General features: G+C 48.0%; 1 protein-coding gene across 2 annotated transcripts; it reads right to left on the bottom strand.

Moving 5' to 3' along the window:
• Positions 1-519: 519 nt before the first annotated feature.
• On the bottom strand, positions 520-22,075 carry COA8 (cytochrome c oxidase assembly factor 8). Of its 2 annotated transcripts, XM_009006602.5 has the most exons (5): positions 21,919-22,075; positions 15,181-15,378; positions 11,144-11,207; positions 4,411-4,501; positions 520-1,217 (listed from the first exon to the last, which is right to left on the bottom strand). In XM_009006602.5, exons 1-5 carry the CDS (start codon positions 22,039-22,041, stop codon positions 1,112-1,114), a joined length of 582 nt encoding a protein of 193 aa, XP_009004850.2. In that variant the 5' UTR covers positions 22,042-22,075; the 3' UTR covers positions 520-1,111. The 2 variants fall into 2 exon arrangements, with proteins under 2 accessions (XP_009004850.2, XP_017832852.2); XM_017977363.4 differs by lacking the exon at positions 4,411-4,501.
• Positions 22,076-22,098: the final 23 nt, after the last annotated feature.

The raw sequence follows: 22,098 nt of genomic DNA, 5'->3' as shown, positions 1-22,098 counted from the left end.
AGAATCTACTGACACAGTTAACACCAAGAATCAAGTTAAACGTTTTGGCATGTAATAAAACAGGACTTGCAGCCGGGCGCGGTGGCTCAAGCCTCCCACTTTGGGAGGCCAAGGCGGGTGGATCACAAGGTCCAGAGATCGAGACCATCCTGGTCAACATGGTGAAACCCCGTCTCTACTAAAAATACACAAAAAAATTAGCTGGGCATGGTGGCGCGTGCCTGTAATCCCAGCTACTCAGGAGGCTGAGGCAGGAGAACTGCCTGAACCCAGGAGGCGGAGGTTGCGGTGAGCCGAGATCGCACCATTGCACTCCAGCCTGGGTAACAAGAGCGAAACTCCGTCTCGAAAAAAAGAATAAAATAAAATGGCACTTGCTTTCATGTCCTCACACCAGACCGTATTCAGAGTGCAGCCGGTGAGGACCCACCAGCTGATGACTCACAGCGAGGGTGGTCTGACCCCGCGGCCAGCATAGACACTTGGCAGCCAGCTTCCAAATCATTCCCATCAGCAAGCTTTTTGATTCTGTAGAGGTTTATTCATATCTTTATTTTATTTATTGATTGATACGAAGTCTCGCTTGGTCTCCTAGGCTGCAGTACAGTGGCAAGATCTCGGTCGCTGCAACCTCCACCTCCTGGGTTCAGGAGATTCTCGTGCCTCAGCCTTGAGTAGCTGGGATTCCAGGTGCATGCCACCACACCCGGCTAATTTTTTGTAGAGATGGGTTTTTGCCATGTTGTCCAGCCTGCTCTCGAACTCCTGACCTCAAGTGATCCACCCGCCTAGGCCTCCCAAAGTGCTGGGATTAAAGGCGCAGCCAACGCGCCTGGCCGATATTTTGAAATAGCTCTGTTTTGAATTGGTTTAATTCGAAACATAGAAAACGGGCACCAAGTGCTTGGGCCTTAACGCCATGTCCATGACAACAAGCTGGCCTAGAGCCCACATCAGTGGAACCCGCCCTGTCCCCAGACAGGCCACCGCCCCCTTAGGAAGATGTGGGCTTCTTGGGACCACTTCAGTTTTTCTCAGCCCCTGTGAAAGGAGCTCCTCTAACCATCTGCTTCCCATGGAAAGCTGGACTCCGGCTGGGTCACGGGGACTCCTAGCTGCTCATCTTCGTGTGTTTCCGTTTGAGCTTGTTCCACATCCTTTCCAGAGCCACTTTTCCCATGCAGAACGTGATGGCAAAGTTGCGCTTGTACCAGTCTCTGCAGAGAAACAGGATGCACAGGTGACACGGCAGCAGGAACTGGGGCTTGGTGTCCTGGCCCAGGGGCAGCTCTCAGCCAACATGAGTTCAACTGTCCAGGCCTCTGCCCTCACCACCACCTCTCCCTGTCCCCGCCCTTGTTAAAGCCAAACTATCCAGAGAGGCCTCAGAAAGGCCTGCTTCTTTTCAGGCTGAGAGTGAGGCCCCCTGGGAATGCCTGGAGCCCTCCCCAACCTTCTGTTTCTGGAGGCTGCTGCCATCCTCCTTGGGTGTTTTTTTTTTTTTTTTTTTGAGAGGGTGTCTTGCTCAGTTGCCCAGGCTGGAGTGCAGTGGCATAATCTTGGCTCACTGCAACCTCCGCCTCCTGGGTTCAAGTAATTCTCCTGCCTCGGCCTCCTAAATACTCCTTTGATTTTTGCTAAAAGATCCAAGACAGCCCTTGGAAACTCCAGGCCTCGTGGGCTGGCCGCATTCCAGGAGTGTGATGGGGCCACGACTGCTATGGAGTCTTTGCATGGCAGGGCAGAAAGCTCCTTTCTACCTGCAGACCACCTTTCCGCCTCCACCTACTTCAGTGATACTGTCATGAGGAACAGTGCCCAAAGGAAGTAAGTGCTTCTAGGGAAAGAAAAGCGGTAGCCCATGGGGATTACAGTTCTTAAAGGAAAAGCCGTGTTCCATTTCACTAACACAGCCTGATTCTACGACATTCGCGTGAAAAGGCAAACCAGGCTTCTGCTGTTGCCACAGGGAAGGCAGGGGCAGGAGGTGGGGATGAGGACCGGGCTCCTCTAAAGCCTGATCTTGGGTAAGAGAGAAAACATGAAGCCTATCACAGATTGTGCCTAGTGTAAACAAGCTATGTGTCCAAAGACCAGGGAGAGACGTTACTTGCTTATTTGAGTGACTTAACTAATTCCGAGTAATACATGACAACCTTAGAAATAGAATTCAGATATTTCAGGACTAATCTTTAGGTCGGACTGTCCCTCACTGAGCCCATCTAGCTTTTGACCATATTGACATTCTCTCTCTCTCTCTCTCTCTCTCCCTCTCTCTCTTTTTAGACAGGGTCTCGCTCTGTGGCCCAGGCTGGAGTGCAGTAGCGGGATCTCAGCTCATTGCAACCTCCACCTCCCGGACTCAAAGGATCCTCCTGCCTCAGCCTCCTGTAGCTGGGACTACAAGTGCATGCTACCATACCCAGCTAATTTTTGTATTTTTTTGTAGAGACAGAGTTTTGCCACGTTGTCCAGGCTGGTCTCAAACTCCTGGGCTCAAGCAATCCATCTGCCCTGGCCTCCCAAAGTGCTGGGATTACAGGTATGAGCCACCCTGCCTGACCCATATTGACATTCTTGAGGTCTGGCTTCACCTGCCCATCAGTCTCTGTAACTGTTATATATATATATATATAATTTTATTTTATTTTATTTTATTTTTGAGACAGGGTCTCACTCTGTCATCTAGGCTGGAATGAGTGGCGGGATCTCAGCTCACTGTATCCTCAACCTCCCGGGCTCAAGTGGTCCTCCTAGTTCAGCCTTCCAAGTAGCTGGAACTATAGGCACACGCCACCACGCCTTGGCTATTTGGAGAGACAAGGTTTCACTATGTTGCCCAGGCTGGTCTTGAACTCCTAGCCTCAAATGATCCACCCACCTTGGCCTCCCAAAGTCATGGGATTACAGGTGTGAGCCACTGCATCCAACCTACAAATATATATATATATATATATATATATTTTTTTTTTTTTTTCTGAGACGGAGTTTCGCTCCTGTTACCCAGGCTGGAGCACAATGGCACAATCTTGGCTCACCGCAACCTCTGCCTCCTGGGTTCAGGCAATTCTCCTGCCTCAGCCTCCTAAGTAGCTGGGATTACAGGCGCGCGCCACCATGCCCAGCTAATTTTTTGTATTTTTAGTAGAGACGGGGTTTCACCATATTGACCAGGATGGTCTCGATCTCTTGACCTTGTGATCTACCCGCCTCGGCCTCCCAAAGTGCTGGGATTATAGGCGTGAGCCACCGTGCCTGGCCCATCCTACAAATATTTTAAAGCAAATCTCAGATATCATGTCCTATTATTTCACCTGTAGATATAAGCCATTATATATCTGTAACCAGTTAAAACATTCTTTAAAAAAGCACATAATCACAACATAATTCTGTGCAAAATGTACAATAATTTATTAATACAAACTAATATGCAGTTACTGTTCAATTTTCTCTATTTGTCCAAAATACCATTTAACAGGTGGGCATCTGAATCAGGAGCTAAACGAGGTCTAGTCATTGCAAGACCCCCTTTTTAACTTTTGGAATTCTAGTTACCTGTTGAAGAAACTGGACCATTTTTTTGAGGAATTTCCAACATTTGGGTTTAGTTGATTCTACCTTCAGCTCTCATTTCAGTCTTTTTTTTTTGAGACAGAGTCTTGCTCTGTTGCCCAGGCTAGAGTACAGTGGTGCAATCTCAGCTCACTGCAACCTCTGCCTCCTGGGTTCAAGTGATTCTCCTGCCTCTGCCTCCCAAGTAGCTGGGACTACAGGTGTGTGCCACCACGCCCAGCTAATTGTTTGTATTTTTAGTAGAGACGGGGTTTCACCACATTAGCCAGGATGATCTTGATCTCCTAACCTCGTGATCCGCCCGCCTCAACCTCCCAAAGTGCTAGGATTACAGGCATGAGCCGCAATGCTCGGCCTAAAAAAACTGGTATCTTTTTAAGCCACTGCAGTTACTTCAAAAATAAAGTTGATAAAGTCTTGCAACTTCTACCCCTGATATAAATGTGAATGGAATGTTGTTAAATTCAGGTAAGAAAACACTCCTGGCCGGGTGCAGTGGCTCACGCCTGTAATCCCAGCTCTTTGGGAGGCCCAGGTGGGTGGATCACGAGGTCAAGAGATCTGAGACCATCCTGGTCAACATGGTGAAACCCCGTCTCTACTAAAAATACAAAAAATTAGCTGGGCATCGTGGCGCGTGCCTGTAATCCCAGCTACTCAGGAGGCTGAGGCAGGAGAATTGCCTGAACCCAGGAGGCGGAGGTTGTGGTGAGCTGAGATTGCACCACTGCACTCCAGCCTGGGTAACAACAGTGAAACTCCGTCTCAAAAAAAGAAAATACTCCTACCTAATCTGGATGTGCTATTCAAATTTTCAGGAAAAGAGTAAATACCTACCTATTATAATACATGTGCTTCTGAAAATTTTTACTTAAAAATTCCTTGTAAAAGTCCGCCATTTCTTCGGCATTCAGTGTTGTTTTCTGACCTGAAAGTTAATTTCAGCTTAAACATTAAGTCATAAGGGAAAAGGATAAACAAAAAAAAAAATTATTAGAGCTAATAAATGAGTTCAGCAAGCGTGCAGGATATATACAGGACCAACACACAGACATCAATTCTGTTTCTAGATACTAGCAATGAACAGTCTGAAAATGAAATTGAGAAAACAATTCTACTATGATAGCATCAAAAATAATAAAAGATTAGGAACAGGCTGGGCGCTTTGCGAGGCTAAGGTGGGAGGGCAGATCATGAGGTCAAGAGACACAGACCATCCTGGCCAACATGGTGAAATGGCATGGCTACTAAAATACAACAATTAGCTGGGTGTGGTGGCAGTTGCCTGTAGTCCCAGCTATTTGGGAGGCTGAGGCAGAGGAATGGCTTGAACCCAGGAGATGGAGGTTGCAATGAGCCACTGCACTCCACCCTGGCAACAGAGTGAGACTCTGTCTCCAAAAAAAAAAAAAAAAAAAAATTACAAAGTAGGCCAGGAGCGGCAGCTCATGTCTGTAATCCCAGCACTTTGGGAGGCCAAGGCAGAGGACTGCTTAAGCTCAGGAGTTTGGGACCAGCCTGGGCAACATGATGAAACCCTGTCTCTACAAAAATGTATTAAAAAAAATAGCTGGGCCTGGTGGTGTAGAGCTGTGGTCCCAACTACTCAAGAGGCTGAGCCGGGAGGACTGCTTGAGCCTGGGGGGGAAAGGTTTCAGTGAACCCAAATCCCGCCACTGTATTCCAGCCTGGTGACAGAGTGAGACCCTGACTCAAAACACAACAAAACACAAAATATCGTGGAAAAAAATGAAAGAAGACCTTTTAAATTAATGGGAAAGACATACCATGTTCATGATTTGGAAGACTTAATACTGTTAAGATGGCAATACTCCCTGAATTGACGTGCAGATTCAGAACAATCTGTATCAAAATCCCAGCTGGGTTTTTTCTTTTTTTTTTGCAGAAACTGACAATCTCAAATTCATATGGAAATGTAAAGAAACCCAATGGCTAGAACAACCTTGATCAAAGATGAACAAAGTTGGAAGATTCACACTTCTCAATTTCAAAACTTACTACCAAACAACAGTAATGAAGGCAGTACGGTGCTGGCATAAGGACAGGCATGCAGATCAACGCAATCAAACTTCGAGTCTAAAAGTAAACCCAAACATTTGTGGGCAAGTGATTTTCACTGAGGGTGCCAAGACAATTCAATGAGGGAGGGAATAGTCTTTTTAACACATGGTGCTGGAACAACTAGCTGGATAACCACATGCAAAGGAATAAGTTGAACCCCTACCTCACACCATAAAACAAGAGTTAACTCAAGGTCAATAAAAAAATCTAAACATAAGGGCTAAAACTATAAAAGAAAAACTCTTCAAGAAAACAGATGCAACTCTTCATCATCTCAAATTAAGTAGTATTTCTTAAATATGACACCTAAAACACAAGCAAAAAAAAAAAAAAAACTCCGTTTCATCAAAATTAAAAATTTTTGTGATTCAAAGGACACTATCAAGAAAATGACAAGGATTAGCTATGCTTGGGGGCGCATGCCTATAATCTCAGCTACTTGGGTGGCTGAGGTGAGAGGATCGCTTGGGACCAGCAGTTCAAGACTAGCCTGGGCAACATAACAAGACCTAATCTCTCCAAAAAATTAAAAAAGGAGCCAGGTACGGTGGTGTGTGCCTGTAGTCCCAGCTACTCAGGAGGCCGGAGAAGGAAGGTCACTTGAGCCAAGGTTGCAGTGAGCCATGTTCATACCACTGCACTCTAGCCTGGGCAACAGAGCCAGACCCTGTCCCTTGGGGGAAGAAAAGAAGGGCCGGCATGGTGACTCACATCTGTAATCCCAGCACTGAGAGGCCGAGGCGGGCGGATCACGAGGTCAGGAGATTGAGACCATCCTGGCAGCAGTGTGAGACTCTGTCTCACGAAAAAAGGAAAAACCTGTATGTGTTTTTATTATCGTAGAATGGGAGAAAAACATTTGTAATCACCCATCTAATAAGGGTCTAGTATCGAAAATATGTAAAGAACTCTTTCATTTCAGCAACAAAAAGATAAATCATCCAATTTTATTTATTCATTTTTTTTGAGACGGACTCTCGATCTGTCCCCCAGGCTGGAGTGCAGTGGCACAATCTTGGCTCACTGCAACCTCCACCTCCGAGGTTCAAGCAATTCTCCTGCCTCAGCCTCCTGAGTAGCTGAGATTACAGGCATGTGTCAACATGCCTGGCTAATTTTTGTATTTCTAGTAGAGACGGGGTTTCACCATATTGGTCAGGCTGGTCTCAAACTCTTGACCTGATGATTCTCCTGCCTTGGCCTCCCAAAGTGCTAAGATTACAGGTGTGAGCCGCCTTGCCTGGCCAAATCATCTAATTTTAAAATAGGCAAAGGATTTAAACAAGAATTTCTCCAAAGAAGATAAAGGAACAACCAATAAGCACCTGAGAAGATACTCAACACCAGGAAGAGAAGCAAAGCGCCTATCTGAATGCCATAAGCCATTCTAGCACAGTATCAATCCTGTGCAGGGAGTCGCAGTCTGATTTACAGCCTGTCAGTCAGAGGGACGAGTGGCCCAGGACTTGCAGCTGGCAAAGGATTTAAACAGGAATTTCTCCAAAGAGAAAGACTGCCTCAGTGGAGGCCATCTTGTGGGACTGGGTCTTTAACCTGTGGCATCAGACAGCAGCTCCAAGTAGACAGTGTCATATCTGAACTGAATTGCTGGACACCTAGCTGGTGCAGAAGAGTTGGAGAAGTGGGATTAGAGAAGATACCAGGTATTTGATATCAGGAGGAAAAAAGGCTCTTTTTTTTCTTGAGATGGAGTCTCACACCCTCACCGAGGCTGGAGTGCAGTGGTATGATCTTGGCTCACTGCAACCTCTGCTTCCTGGGTTCAAGGGATTCTCCTGCCTCAGTCTCCTGAGTAGCTGGGCTTACAGGTGCCTGCCACCATGCCTGGCTAATTTTTTTGTATTTTTGTAGAGATGGGGTTTCGCCATGTTGGCCAGGCTGGTCTGGAACTCCTGACCTCAAGTGATCCGCCTGCCTTAGCCTCCCAAAGTGCTGGGATTAGCAGACATTATGGTGCTTCTGCTGCCTGCTGAGCCTCGGCCTGGGGGTGTTTGAGCCAAGTGCAAGGAGACCTGTCCTGATATGATGCCTGTGTCCATGGACTCAGGTGGCAGCAGCTGCTGCCCCTGCCTGTGGGGTGCTCCCGTGGTCACCCTAACAGCAGCGACCACAAGCAAGCCCTTCTGTGTCGGTCCCTCCCATCCTGCCACACTGATGGAGAGCTGCCTGGGATTACAGGTGTGAGCCACCAAGCCTGGCTCTCCACACGAATTCTCACACATGGTTCACGGCCATCATTTTCCTGCTTCCTGGCATATGTGTAATATGTGTAGCTAAATCCTTCTAGAAAAGGGGCTGAGGATTTCATACTGCCATGCACCACTGATGTAACTCCGCCAGCACTGAGTCTCAGGACTGAAAACATTCCCTTACAAATTCAGTAAGCATGAAATAATGACTTCGTATTAAACGTGCACTGTGGGCCAGGCACAGTGGCTCACTCCTATAATCCCACCACTTTGGAAGCAGATCGCCTGAGGTCAAGAGTTTGAGACCAGCCTGGTCAACATGGCAAAACTCCATCTCTACCAAAAACACACACACAAAAATTAACCGTGCATGGTGGTGGGTGCCTGTAATCCCAGCTACTTGGGAGGCTGAGGCAAGAGAATTGCCGGAACCCGGGAGGCAGAGACTGCAGTGAGCCAAGATTATGCCACTAAACTTCAGCCTGGGTAACAGAGCGAGACTCCATCTCAAAAAAATAAACAAATATGTCCTGTAAAATTTAGAGTTCAAGCAATTTTCTCTTCCTGTAGCCGCACTATTGTCTATAAACGTGTTATTTCTGAAAATTCGTGGCAGCTTTTCCTGAAACCCAAACCGCCCGTGTCGTCTTTGCTGCCAGCACTTGCCCTTCCTCGAATTTCCGGACAGTGATCCCTGTCTCTGCCCAGCCCTCTGATTCTTTGCCAGCAGGCCTGCTCTTCTGTCCCCTTCCACCCGTCTCCATGGCAGCAGCCAGGCTCTCTGCACAAGCCCCACCTCCGCCTCCGCTAATCCGGCACCTCCCAGCTGGGCTGGAGCCAGCCTGGAGAGGCAGCCTCCTTAGCTGGCTGCTTCCTTGAATTTAGGAGGGATAGATAAACAAGGAGGCAGAGAAAGCCAGTTTGTAGCATGACAAGGGTAAAGCGGTGTCCTAGGAGAAAAGTTTAAACACAAGGAGGAAGAAATTGCTCTGGTCCCAGCATCTGAGCGCAGGCCATAACTGGGGCCAGCTCCACCCACCCGAGTACTGAGCCACCTCCACACCTGCTCAGCAAACTCTCCTGCCCAGAAAGCGCGATCAAAAGGAGTCTTAACTAACACAGACGTTTTCAGCTTTTGTGTTCCTGACTATCTCTATCTTCACCCTCAAGCTCCGGAGGGTAGCATTCGTCCAAATAAGGGAGAGTCTGTTATAGCCTATTAGAAGCTCGACCCAAGGAACCATGTATCTAACTCTTTAATACATAAATAATCAACTTTTAATAATGAACTTTGGCCGGGCACAGTGGCACGCCTATAATCCCAGCACTTTGGGAGGCTGAGGCGGGTGGATCACGAGGTCAAGAGATCGAGACCATCCTGGTCAACATGGTGAAACCCCGTCTCTACTAAAGATACAAAAATTAGCTGGGCATGGTGGCGCATGCCTGTAATCCCAGCTACTCAGGAGGCTGAGGCAGGAGAATTGCCTGAACCCAGGAGGCGGAGGTTGCAGTGAGCTGAGATCGCGCCATTGCACTCCAGCCTGGGTTAACAACAGAGAAACTCCGTCTCAAATAATAATAATTATTAACTTTTTGGCCAGGCATGGTGGCTCACACTTGTAATCCCGGCACTTTGGGAGGACGAGGTGGGTGGATTGCTTGAGCTCAGGAGTTTGAGACCAGCCTGGGCAACATAGCAAAACTCCGTCTCTACAAAATACACAAAGGATCACTTGAGCCCGGGAGGTCAAGTCTGCAGTGAGCCATGATGGTGCCACTATACTCCAGCCTGGGAGACAGAGTGAGACCTGTCTCAAAAAAAAAAAAAAAAAATTAGTAATAATTAACATTTGACCCACTGGAATATATTTGTATTTTAGGGAGAATTAATCTAAATTTGTTCTTTTGGGCCAAAAGTAACTGTTTTTCCAACATCGTGTATTCAACAAAGCTCCCCTTCTCTTGGCTCTTGGGGACCTCTATCCTCACGCGGAGACATGCCGGCTGCCCCACTCCCACTGCAGGCACTGTGGCCTGCTAACTATTTCGACAGCTGCTGGAGCAGGCAGCTCCCTTCATGATTCCCTTCCTTAATACACCCTGTCCTATTACCAAATTTATTTTAAAATATCATTTAAGGCCAGCCTTTCAATACTCAGCAAAGCCATCAGTAGGATTCTGGGATATTAGGGAGAATCAAAACAACTTCTCCCATCTGTTAGGAGAGTGGCTGTCTCCAAAGCACCTCCAAGGCATGAGCCGACCTAGTCCCACCTGACACAATGACAGACCCACGGACATGGCACATGCACGCACGCACGCACACACATGGCTAGGTCAGCACAGGATGTGCCGTGAGGCCAGGAAGCACTTGCAATCTGACTCCCAAGGTGAGAATCCAGGCCACGTCACATTCTCACTGTGTGACTCTGGTGAAGCCTCAGGTTGCTCATCTATAAAACGGTAAAGATAACAGTACCGACTTCACTGGGTCACTGTGGGAAACAAAACAGGTAATATATGCACAGAACTTGTGCAGTGCTCAGCACAGACTGTGAGCTTTCATTCTCATGCTTACTGTTAGAATGCAGTGCCTGCTCCAGCTCTGCCCTGCAAGACCCCACCTCTCCAGGGCCCAGGCAGCAGCCAGCAAACAGCAACAGAGGTCCTGGCATGGGGGTGCCTCGAGCTCCCAGCCCTTTCCTCTAAATCAATCAGGCAAGAAAAAGGATTAGTAGGAATGGCACTTTAGCCCAATGACAGACTTGGCTTTTGGGGTGAATGATTTTGGATTTTCTATCAGAATTTGGCAGCAGACATCTGTCTAACAAACAGCATGAGATGTTATTCAGATCTAACACTCACACCAAGAGGAAACAATGAAAGGCTCTTTTGAGCACTGAGCTGAGATCAGGAATCAGAAGAGAAGCTGGTTTGGAGAGGCAGAAGCTGCAAAGGCTGAGACCTCAAGACCGAAGTCAAATGTCAGAGGCTGGCCATCCATCATAACCACCTCAGATCCTCAGAGAGGGAGCTGAAGGCTGGAGAGCCATGCTTGTGAACTGAGAACCTGGAAAGGGAGGGTTCGAAGGCAGCCTCAGGCTGCAGTGACGGCTCTGAAAGGCCATGTGGGTGGACAGGGGCGTGCCATCCCTGCCCCACAGCAGGCCAAGAACCGCCCTGAACCTCCCACTTCCCTCACCGCCCTTCCTTTACCTTCTCATGGACTTGCTCAGACCCAAACAGAGCAAAAACAAAGAAACAAATGCACTAACCAGATTCAGTCCTCAGGGCCAGGCCTTTAGTTTTTAGTCTTGAGTGAATAAATGCTTCTTTTTCCTTAAAAAAAAAAAAAAAAAAAGAGATACGTTCGTCAGTTGCTCCTTGCTGCCCGTGGACGCCTCTGCGGTCATGTCCAATCAGAGTCTCCTGAAGAGGTGTAACAGCTGGGGAAGCTCTTCATGGGAGGGCTGAGCTTTGAAACAACCGATGAGAGCCTGCGGAGCCATCCTGAGCACTGGGGAACGCTCAGGGACTGTGTGGTCACAAGAGATCCAAACACCAGGCGCTCCAGGGGCTTTGGGTTCATCACGTATGCAACTGTGGAGGAGGTGGATGCAGCCATGAATGTAAGGCCACACAAAGTGGATGGAAGAGTTGTGGAACCAAAGAGAGCTGTCTCAAGAGAAGATCCTCAAAGACCAGGTGCCCAGTTAACTGTGAAAAAAATTTTTGTTGGTGGCATTAAAGAAGACACTGAAGAATATCACCTAAGAGATTATTTTGAACAGTATGGAAAAATTGAAGTGATTGAAATCATGACGGACAGAGGCAGTGGCAAGAAAAGGGGCTTTGCCTCAGTAACCTTGGACAACCATGACTCCGTGGGTAAGACTGTCATTCAGAAATACCACACTGTGAATGGCCACGGCTGTGAAGTGAGGAAGGCCTGTAAAGCAAGAGCTGGCTAGCGCTCCATCAGCCAGAGAGGTCCACGTGGTTCTGGAAACTGTGTGGTGGTCGCGGAGCTGGTTTCGGTGGGAATGACAACTTTGGTCATGAAGGGAACTTCAGTGGTCGTGGTGGCTTTGGTGGCAGCTGTGGTGGTGGTGGATATGGTGGCAGGGGGGATGGCTAAATGGATTTGGTAATGATTGAAGCAATTTTGGAGCTACAAGGATTTTGGTAATTACAAGTCTTCAAATTTTGAGTCCATGAAAGAAGGAAACTTTGGAGGCAGAAGCTCTGGCCCCTGTGGTGGTGGCGGCCAATACTCTGCCAAACCACGAAACCAGCGTGGCCATGGCGGTTCCAGTAGCAGCAGTAGCTGTGGCAGTGGCAGAAGATTTTAACTAGGAAACAAAGCTTAGCAGGAGAGGGGAGCCAGAGAAGTGACAGGGGAGCGACAGGTCACAACAGATTTGTGAACTCAGCCAAGCACAGTGGTGGCAGGGCCTAGCTGCTACAAAGAGGACGTGATTTAGACAAATGCTCATGTGTACAGCAAAAGCTCAAGGACTGTATTTGTGACTAATTGTGTACCAGGTCATTTCAGTTTCTGTCCTGTGGAAAGTGTAAAGCATTCCAGCAAAGGGTTTTCATGTAGATTTTTTTTTTTTTTTGCACCCATGCTGTTGATTGCTAAATTAATAGTCTGATCGTGACGCTGAATAAATGTCTTTTTTTAAATGTGCTGTGTAAAGTTAGTCTACTCTGAAGCCATCTTGATAAATTTCCCAACAGTGTGAAGTTTGAATTCCTTCAGGGTGATGCCAGGTTCTATTTGGAATTTATATACAACCTGCTTGGGTGGAGGAGCCGTTGTCTTCAGAAACCTTGGTGTAGTTGAACTGACAGCGACTGTCGTGACCTGAAGTTCACTATTAAAAGGGATTCCGTGGGCAAAATCATGGAATCATTGGTTATAAAGATGATTGTTGGCACATCCTATGCAATATATCTAAATTGAGTAATGGTACCAGATAAAATTACAGATGGGAATGAAGCTTGTGTATCATCCATTATCATGTGTATTCTCTTGAAAAAAAAAAACAAAACAAGGAGGACCGGGCATGGTGGCTCACAAGGTCAAGAGATTGAGACCATCCTGGTCAACATAGTGAAAGCCCATCTCTACTAATAATACAAAAATTAGCTGGGCATGGTGGCGCGTGCCTGTAGTCCCAGCTACTCGGGAGGCTGAGGCAGGAGAATTGCCTGAACCCAGGAGGCGGAGGTTGCGGTGAGCTGAGATCGCGCCATTGCACTCCAGCCGGGGTAACAAGAGCGAAACTCCATCTCAAAAAAAAAACGCTCTCAGAACTCCTTTTTCTGTCTTTCCATTTTTCTCTGGCTGCAGCACAGCTCACCGTGTCCTGGGAAGTTTAGACGTCGATCTCCTGAGAAGCAGGAGGCCCATCTCAAAGCCCGTTTAAAGCCTTCTTAATGTGGTTAAAAGTTTTGTGCTTGAAACAGGATTTGAAAAAAAAAAAAAAAAAAATCAATAAACTTTGGGAGGCACTGTTCGTTTATAAATCCACAGAATAGGCGGCTCACACCTGTAATCCCAGCACTTTGGGAGACCAAGGTGGGTGATTACCTGAGGTCAGGAGTTCAAGACCAGCCTGGTCAACGTGGAGAAATCCTGTCTCTACCAAAAGTGCAAAAAATTAGCCGGGTGTGGTGGTGAGCACTTGTAATCGCAGCTACTCAGGAGGCTGAGGCAGGAGAACTGCTTGAACCCAGGAGGTGATGGCTGCAGTGAGATGAGATCACGCCACAGTACTCCAGGGTTGGGCATCAGAGTGAGACTCTGTCTCAAAACAAAACAAAAAGTCCACAGAATACAATAAATTTACTGTACCTGACACAGCCCACCCAAATGGAAAATCAAAGTTTAAATGTTTTTCTTCTGGATTAGACTATATTTCTTTCCTATATAGTTTATTTGTAAGTATGCTGTTAAGAATTTTGAATCCTCAGCTGGGCTCAGCGGCTGATGCCTGTAATCCCAGCACTTTGGGAGGCCAAAGAGGATGGATCACGAGGTCAGGAGAACAAGACTGTCCCGGCCAACAGGGAGAAACACCATCTCTACTAAAAATACAAACATCAGCTGGGCATGGCAGTGTGTGCCTGTAATCCCAGCCACTTAGGAGCTGAGGCAGGAAAATCACTTGAACTCAGGAGGCAAAGGCTTCAGTGGGCCAAGGGCACACTACTGCACTCCAGCCTGGCAACTGAGCCAGGCTCCCTCTCAAAGAAAAAAAAAAAAAAAATTTGTATTCTTGTAAAGAATGACAACACATCACAAAAAGTGGGGTTTTTTTGACCAGGTGCGGTGGCTGATGCCTGTAATCCCAGAATTTTGGGAAGCTGAGGCGGGCAGATCACCTGAAGTCAGGAGTTTCAGATCAGCGTGACCAAGAAACCCCATCTCTACTAAAAACACAAAATTAGCCAGGCGTGCTGGTGCGCACCTGTAATCCCAGCTACTCTGGAGCCTGAGGCAGGAGAATCACTTGAACCTGGAAGGCAGAGGTTGCGGTGAGCCGAGATTGCGCCACTGCACTCCAGCCTGGGCAACAAGAGCAAAACTCCACCTCGAACAAATAAACAAACAAAAAAAAATGTGGGTTTTTTTTTGTGTGTGTGGCAGGATCTCACTCCTGTTGCCCAGACTGAAGTACAGTGGCGTGAGCTTGCTCACTGCAACTTCCACCACCCAGCTTCTAGCAATTCTTGTGCCTCAGCCTCCTGAGTCACTGGAATTACAGGCATGTGCCACAACACCTGGCTAATCTTTGTATTTTAGTAGAGATAAGGTTTGGCTATGCAGACCAGCCTGCTCTCGAACTCCTGGATTCAACTGATCTGCCTGTCTCAGCCTCCAAAAGTGCTAGGATTGCAGAGCCACCATGCTTCACCTAAAAAAAGCAACTGGTATTCTCATGAACACACACACGCACACACACACACACGCGCGCACACACGCACACGCACGCACACACACGCACGCGCACACAGGTATAAAACACGTACTTCTAGTTCTGGCTCTGCTGCTCACAAATCGCATCCTTTCAAAGTCTCAAGATCTGTGGTTCTATGAATGACCAATGTTTCTTATATAGTTATACATTCGTTTTTTAAATTGTATGTACATACATGTACACATGTACACACGTACGGACACGCGGTGCAGGGAGGGACCCGGACGGTACTACCACAGCAAACAGCAAGGCCAGTACTAGACATTGAGCACCCTCAAGTGGCCAACTGTGTCATTTCTCATTCTGATCTAAAACTTACTTACCTTACTAAAAGTCAAATTCTGGTTTGCCCAGAACTCTTGATTCCATTCTTGTGTTTCTTGTCTTAATTTTCTAAGCTTTTGCTCCAGTGGTGACTCATTTTCGGGTATGTGAAAGTGAACAGGTCGAAGGTTTGAATATTTATCTGGGGGTCCTATCCAATCACAGCAAGACTTTCTTGGAGGGCAGAATCTGGAGACCTTTAACAAAGCAAATGGGATTAACATAGGACAAAACGAATCTCTAGTGTAAAGTGTACGATCTGGACTGACTGATTTTGAGACGGAGTCTCACTCTGTCACCCAGGCTGGGTGCAGTGGCGTGATCTCAGCTCACCGCAACCTCTGCCTTCCAGGTTCAAGCGATTCTCCTGCCTCAGCCTCCTGAGTAGCTGGGACTACAGGCTCCCGCTACCACACTTGGCTAATTTTTCTTGTTTTTTATTTTTAGTACAGACAAGGTTTCACCATGTTGGCCAGACCTCAGGTGATCCGCCTCCCTCGGCCTCCCAAAGTGCTGGGACTACAGGCATGAGCTCCTGTGCCTGGCTATTTTTTTTTTTTTTTTTTTTTGAGATGGAGTTTCCCTCTTGTTACCCAGGCTGGAGTGCAATGGTGTGACCTCAGCTCACCGCAACCTCTGCCTGCTGGGTTCAGGCAATTCTCCTGCCTCAGCCTCCTGAGTAGCTGGGATTACAGGCACATACCACCATGCCCAGCTAAGTTTTTGTATCTTTAGTAGAGACGGGGTTTCACCATGTTGACCAGGATGGTTTCGATCTCTTGACCTCATGATCCACCAGCCTCGGCCTCCCAAAGTGCTGGGATTACAGGCTTGAGCTACCGTGCCTGGCCCCAGGCTATTTATTTATTAATTTTTTTTTTTTTTTTTTTTACAAAGTCTCACTCTGTCACCTGGCTGGAGTACAGTGGCACAATCTTGGGTCACTGCAACCTCTGACTCCCTGGGCGATTCTCCTCCCTCAGCCTCCCGAACAGCTGGAGTACAGGTACCTGTCCCCATGCCCGGCTAATTTTTGTATTTTTAGTAGAGATGGTGTTTCACCATGTTGGCCAGGATGGTCTCGATATTCTGAACTTATGATCCACCTACCTCGGACTCCTAGAGAGCGGGGACTATAGGCCCGAGACACTGCACCCAGCCCAATCTGGATTCATTAGAGTTCCTTGTTACCTTCCTCTTTTTATTTTTGAGACAGAGTCTCACTCCGTTGCCCAGGCTGGAGTGCAGTGGTATGATCTCGGCTCACTGCAACCTCCCTCTCCCGTGTCTAAGCAATTCTCCACCTCAGCCTCTGGAGCACCTGGGACTACAGGTGCGGGCCACCGCGGCCAGCCCTAAATTCTTTCTTCTCTGCAATGCCATGGTCTCTGTGAAAGGATTTTGTTTGTGCAATGTGCAGGAAGAACTGTCTGGCAGTTACACTGGGGGGACCCTGCTATCCGAGAACTGAAACTATGCTGTTCATCATCAGGATTAAAATGCTGACTTGATACTGGATCAATTTAGGAATCACTTTTAGAAAGTCAAGGCAAGACTGCAATACAGACCTTCAACATTTTACCCACTAGTCTAAAAACTACATCCAATCACCAAATGTCCCGTTAAAAGAATAAGACTTACATTTCCAAGAATGTTTACATTTATTGCTTCTTTCTTTACCACACAGTAAAGAACTGGGAAGACGCTGACAAGCTTCTCCTCCAGGCCTCTGCATCTGTGGTATTTGGCTACTGGTAGAAACACTAAGGTGAGTCCCACAAAAGGGACGCACTGTGGCCCGCCCCCCACAGACTGTGGCCCAGGATGGCGCCTCCTTCCCTCCTCCGAGCCTTCCCGGGTGTCGGCAGCTCAGTGGGTTTCGCGCAGCCAGTGCAAGGCCACCGTCCAGGGCTGAGCCTGCTCTTTTCCCATCAGGAAATGTTAAAGGAGCCACCTAACAATTAGCTGCTTTTTGCAGCTGCCCACACATCACACACCAAGCTCAACGAGGTGTCAGGAGTGTTCAGTTACTTTTCCCTGCTCATCTACTAGTTATTACTCCCACAAACTGCTTCCCCAGTAACGCTGGCGAAAGTGCCAGTGTTTTCACATCGTCGTCTGCCATGATACTGTGAGTGACGTTATCGTCCCCTGCTCTTCCCTGTAACTGAAAAGATACTATTTAAAATGGTGGAGAGTCGGCCGGGCGCGGTGGCTCAAGCCTGTAGTCCCAGCACTTTGGGAGGCCGAGGCGGGTGGATCACAAGGTCAAGAGATCAAGACCATCCAGGTCAACTTGGTGAAACCCCGTCTCTACTAAATATATAAGAAAAATTAGCTGGGCACGGTGGCGCGTGCCTGTAGTCCCAGCTACTCAGGAGGCTGAGGCAGGAGAATTGCCTGAACCCAGGAGGCAGAGGTTGCAGTGAGCTGAGATCACGCCATTGCACTCCACCCTGGGTAACAACAGTGAAACTCCGTCTCAAAAAAAAAAGATTAAAAAATAAAAGGGTGGAGAAGCAGCTTGGGGGAGGAAAATGTCCTTCGGTGAAAGGGAGAGTCCCTTTGTAGTGCAACTAATTACCATAATTGCTAGTTTCTATAGTACAGCCTGTGATTCCTGGTGTCCCACTGGCTGTGCTGGGGAGAGCAGGCTCTTCTATCCGACCCCGCAGTCTGTGGGGAGGGCATGCTAGACCCTCACAGTCTCCTGAGAAGCAGCCTCAGTTCTGCCCTCCTCACAGAGAGGCACATGTGTATTCCTGCTGGTCAGGCCGAAACTGTGTCTTTCAGTCTGGGAGGGAGTTAACTTTCCAGTTCTTGTTGAAATCTTTTTTCGGTCTTTCTCTCTTTCTTTTATTTATTTCTTTTTCTTTTTTTCCTCTCAAAAAAAAAAAAAAAAAAAAAAAAAGAAAGAAATCTTTTTTCGGCCAGACACAGTGGCTCACATCTGTAATCTCAGCCCTTTGGGAGGCTGAGGCAGGTGGATCATTTGCGGTCAGGAGTTCGAGACCAGCCGGGCCAACATGGTGAAATCCTGTTTCTACTAAAAATACAAAAAATGAACCAGGCGTGGTGGCACAAATCTGTAATCCCAGCTACTAGGGAGGCTGAGGCACAAGAATTGCTTGAAGCCAGGAGGCGGAGGTTGTGGTAAGCCGAGATTGCACCATTGCACTCCAGCTTGGGTAGTAAGAGCAAAACTCCGTCTCAAAAAAAAAAAAAGAACTAAAAAAGCCAGACTAATTCTTATGTGCAAACAAGTTTAGGAACCAATGATGCAAACTACATAGCTAAGACACAGGCAGGCATGAAGTGGCGAGGGGACAGAATTTAAAAGTCCAATTTAATTTCTCTTTACCAAAAGCAGATATTTCTGAAAAGCTGAGTTTTAAAGTAAATTTGGAAAGAAGAATGGTGCCTGACTCTAAAGTTCTATAATATTTTTCAATTAAAAGCTGGTGCTGGCAGGGCTCAGTGGCTCACACTTATAATCCCAACATTTTGGGAGGCTGAGGCAGGTGGATCATCTGAAGTCAGGAGTTCGAGACCAGCTTGGCCAACATGGTGAAATCCCATCTCTACTTAAAAAAAAAAAAAATTAGGGCTGGGCGCGGTGGCTCAAGCCTGTAATCCCAGCACTTTGGGAGGCCAAGGCAGGTGGATCGCGAGGTCAAGAGATCGAAACCATCCTGGTCAACATGGTGAAACCCCGTCTCTACTAAAAATACAAAAATTAGCTGGGCATGGTGGTGCGTGCCTGTAATCCCAGCTACTCAGGAGGCTGAGGGAGGAGAATTGCCTGAACCCAGGAGGCGGAGGTTGCAGTGAGCCGAGATCGCGCCATTGCACTCCAGCCTGGGTAACAAGAGTGAAACTCCGTCTCAAAAAAAAAAAAAAAAAAATTAGCTGGGCATGGGGGTGTGCACCTGTAACCCCGGCTACTAGGGAGGCTGAGGCAGGGAAATTGCTTGAACGCAGGAGGTGGAGGTTGCAGTGAGCCAAGATTGTGCCATTGCACTCCAGCCTGGGCAACAGAGCAAAAACTCTGTCTCAAACAAACAAACGCATTTAGGCCAGAGAGGTCTCTCATCTTGAAAACAGACCCATGGTAAGATTTATTTTACTTTAACAGGAAGAAATGCTGGGAGCAGTGGCACATGCTTTTAACCTAGCACTTTGGGAAGCCAAGGCGGGTGGATAACTTGAGGTCAGGAGTTGTCTCTACTAAAATTACAAAAAATTAGCTGGGCATGGTGGTGGGCACCTATAATCCAAACTGCTTGGAAGGCTGAGGCACAAGAATCGCTTCAGCCCAGGAGGCAGAGGTTGCACTGAGCCGAGATTGCACCACTGTACTCCAGCCTGGGCTACAGAGGGAGACGCCATCTCAAAAAAAAAAAAAAAGAGTCTATATGACAATGAAGAAATCCTTATTTCTTTCCAGCACAAGTTCACAAAATAAGCGAGGGAAAATCCTCCCACTGGGGAAAAGTCTTGGTTGATTTCCAGTTTGCTCTCTTAAGAACATTTTCAGATACCTGTTGTGTCTTTCTGCCCAAAGACAGAGATGCTGAATGGGTTTCTATGCTCTAGAAATAGAAGGCAAGGGCTTGGCCAGTGTAACACAGAAAGGAGCTAGCCACTTGGGTGTCTGTTTGACAAGTTGCTCTGGTAACTCCTTGTTTAAACTGTAAACTAGACAGACCTTCAAAGCTACAATTAGAAAAGTGTGCTAATAGCCACAGCCCAACAGAAATGAAAATGTATAGGCAGGCACATTTGCAATTTTTAATTAGCTTTTTTTTTTTTGAAGATGAAGTCTCGCTGTTATCAGGGTGGAGTGCAGTGGCTCAATCTCAGCTCACTGCTGCAACCTCCACCTCCTGAGTTCAAGCGATTCTCCTGCCTCAGTCTCCCAAGTAGCTGGGATTAGAGGCCTATGCCACCACACCCGGCTAATTTTTTTGGATTTTAGTAGAGAGGGGGTTTCACCACCTCGATCTCCTAACCTCGTGATCTGCCCGCCTCGGCCTCCCAAAGTGCTGGGATTACAGGCGTAAGCCATGGAGCCCGGCCACTTTTTTGATGCAGAGTCTCACTCTGTCACTCAGGTTGAAGTGCAGTGGCGCCACCTCGGCTCACTACAACCTCTGCCTCCTGGGTTCAAGTGATTCTCCTGCTTCAGCCTTCCAAGTAGCTGGGACTACAGGTGTCTGCCACCACACTCAGCTAATTTTTCTATTTTTAGTAGAGACAGGGTTTTACCATGTTGGCCAGGCTAGTCTCGAACTCCTGACCTTGTGATCCACCCACCTCGGCCTCCCAAAGTGCTGGGATTACAGGCCTAAGCCAGCGTGCCCGCCTACTTCTTTAATTATTGTTTTTTTTTTTTTGTTTTGAGACGGAGTTTCACTCTTGTTACCCAGGCTGGAGTTCTCAGCTCACCACAACCTCCGCCTCCTGGGTTCAGGCAATTCTCCTGCCTCAGCCTCCTGAGTAGCTGGGATTACAGGCACGCGCCACCATGCCCAGCTAATTTTTTGTGTTTTTAGTCGAGATGGGTTTTCACCATGTTGACCAGGATGGTCTCGATCTCTTGACCTCGTGATCCACCCGCAAACCAAGCTTTCCAGCGTCCCTCGTTAGCCTGCTTAGTATTTCCAGGCTTAGCTTGAATATTTTATCTCCAGCAGCTTCCACAGTTAGTCAACATTTTCATCTGACAGATGGAATCAAGGCCTAGGCCTCCCTTAAACAAAACACCCCTCCCAAGAAGCTAAAAGGCCTTCTTATAAAGGCCTCCCATCCTTTATACGAAGTAGAACTTAAAAAATTGCTTGTCGCTGGGCGGGCGCGGTGGCTCAAGCCTGTATTCCAGTACTTTGGGAAGCCAAGGTGGGCAGATCACGAGGTCAAGAGATCGAGACCATCCTGGCCAAGATGGTAAAACCCCGTCTCTACTAAAAATACAAAAATTAGCTGAGTGAGATGGTGGGTGCCTGTATTCCCAGCTACACGGAAGCCTGAAGCAGGAGAATCGCTTGAACCCTGGAGGTGGAGGTTGCAGTGAGCCGAGATGGTACCACTGCATTGCAGCCTGGGCGACAGAGCAAGACTCCATCTCAAAAAAAAAAAAAAAAAAAGAAAATTGCTTGTCACTCTTTCTTGCTACAGACATTCTTTGCGAATCTTTGGCCGGTAACATGCATATACCCACACACAGTGTGCAAATAAGAACAACTATCCGGCCGGGCACGGTGGCTCACGCCTGTAATCCCAGCACTTTGGGAGGCCGAGGCGGGCAGACCACCAGAGGTCAGGAGTTCGAGACCAGCCTGGCCAACATGGTGAAACCCCGTCTCTACTAGAAATACAAAAGTTAGCCAGACGTGGTTGTGGGTGCCTGTGGGTGCCGGTAACGCCAGCTACGCGGGAGGCTGAAGCAGGAGAATCGCTTGAACCCGGGAGGCGGAGACTACAGTGAGCCAAGATCGCGACACTGCACTCTAGCCTGGGCAACAAAAGCAAAACCCTGTCTCAAATTAAAAAATTAATTCTCAGGAATAAATAAGGTAGGCACAAACTTGGCAGGTGACTCTGTTATGCTTAAAGCTTCTGGCTGTCAACAGTCCCCGACGGGGCGGCGGCACCCTTGGTCCCATCGGACTGAGGGCGTGGACGCGAGAGCCTTGGGGCCGCCCCTCCGGGCCCAACGTCCCCAGGCGCCAGCTTACCCCGCTGGGAGCCGCATCCCTGCGCTCGGCGCCGTGCTCGGGAGCGAGCTGACAACCGCGGCGGGCGAAGGCGCGGCAGAGAGGAAGGAGAAGGCGCTTCTTTCCCGCCCGCAAGGCCACCATGGCCCCACGGCGCCTGGCTCCCGCGGCGCACGGCAGCATTGCGACGACGCGAGGGAC

Source organism: Callithrix jacchus, chromosome 8 (genome assembly GCF_049354715.1).
Source record: "Callithrix jacchus isolate 240 chromosome 8, calJac240_pri, whole genome shotgun sequence".
Taxonomy (NCBI): domain Eukaryota; kingdom Metazoa; phylum Chordata; class Mammalia; order Primates; family Cebidae; genus Callithrix; species Callithrix jacchus.
The sequence above is the reverse complement of the archived record's forward strand: the minus strand, read 5'-3'. Positions and strand labels throughout refer to the sequence as shown.

Bases quoted from the DNA above. Each gene is read 5' to 3' on its own strand.
- COA8 (XM_009006602.5), bottom strand. From the start codon at position 22,041: ATGGTGGCCTTGCGGGCGGGAAAGAAGCGCCTTCTCCTTCCTCTCTGC. The intron at 11,208-15,180 runs GTAAGTAAGTTT...TTTTTTTTTAAG, and splicing joins AGAATTTGACTTTTAGTAAG to GAAAAAGAAGCATTTATTCA. The intron at 1,218-4,410 runs GTAGGTATTTAC...GTTTCTCTGCAG, and splicing joins AAGCACATGTATTATAATAG to AGACTGGTACAAGCGCAACT.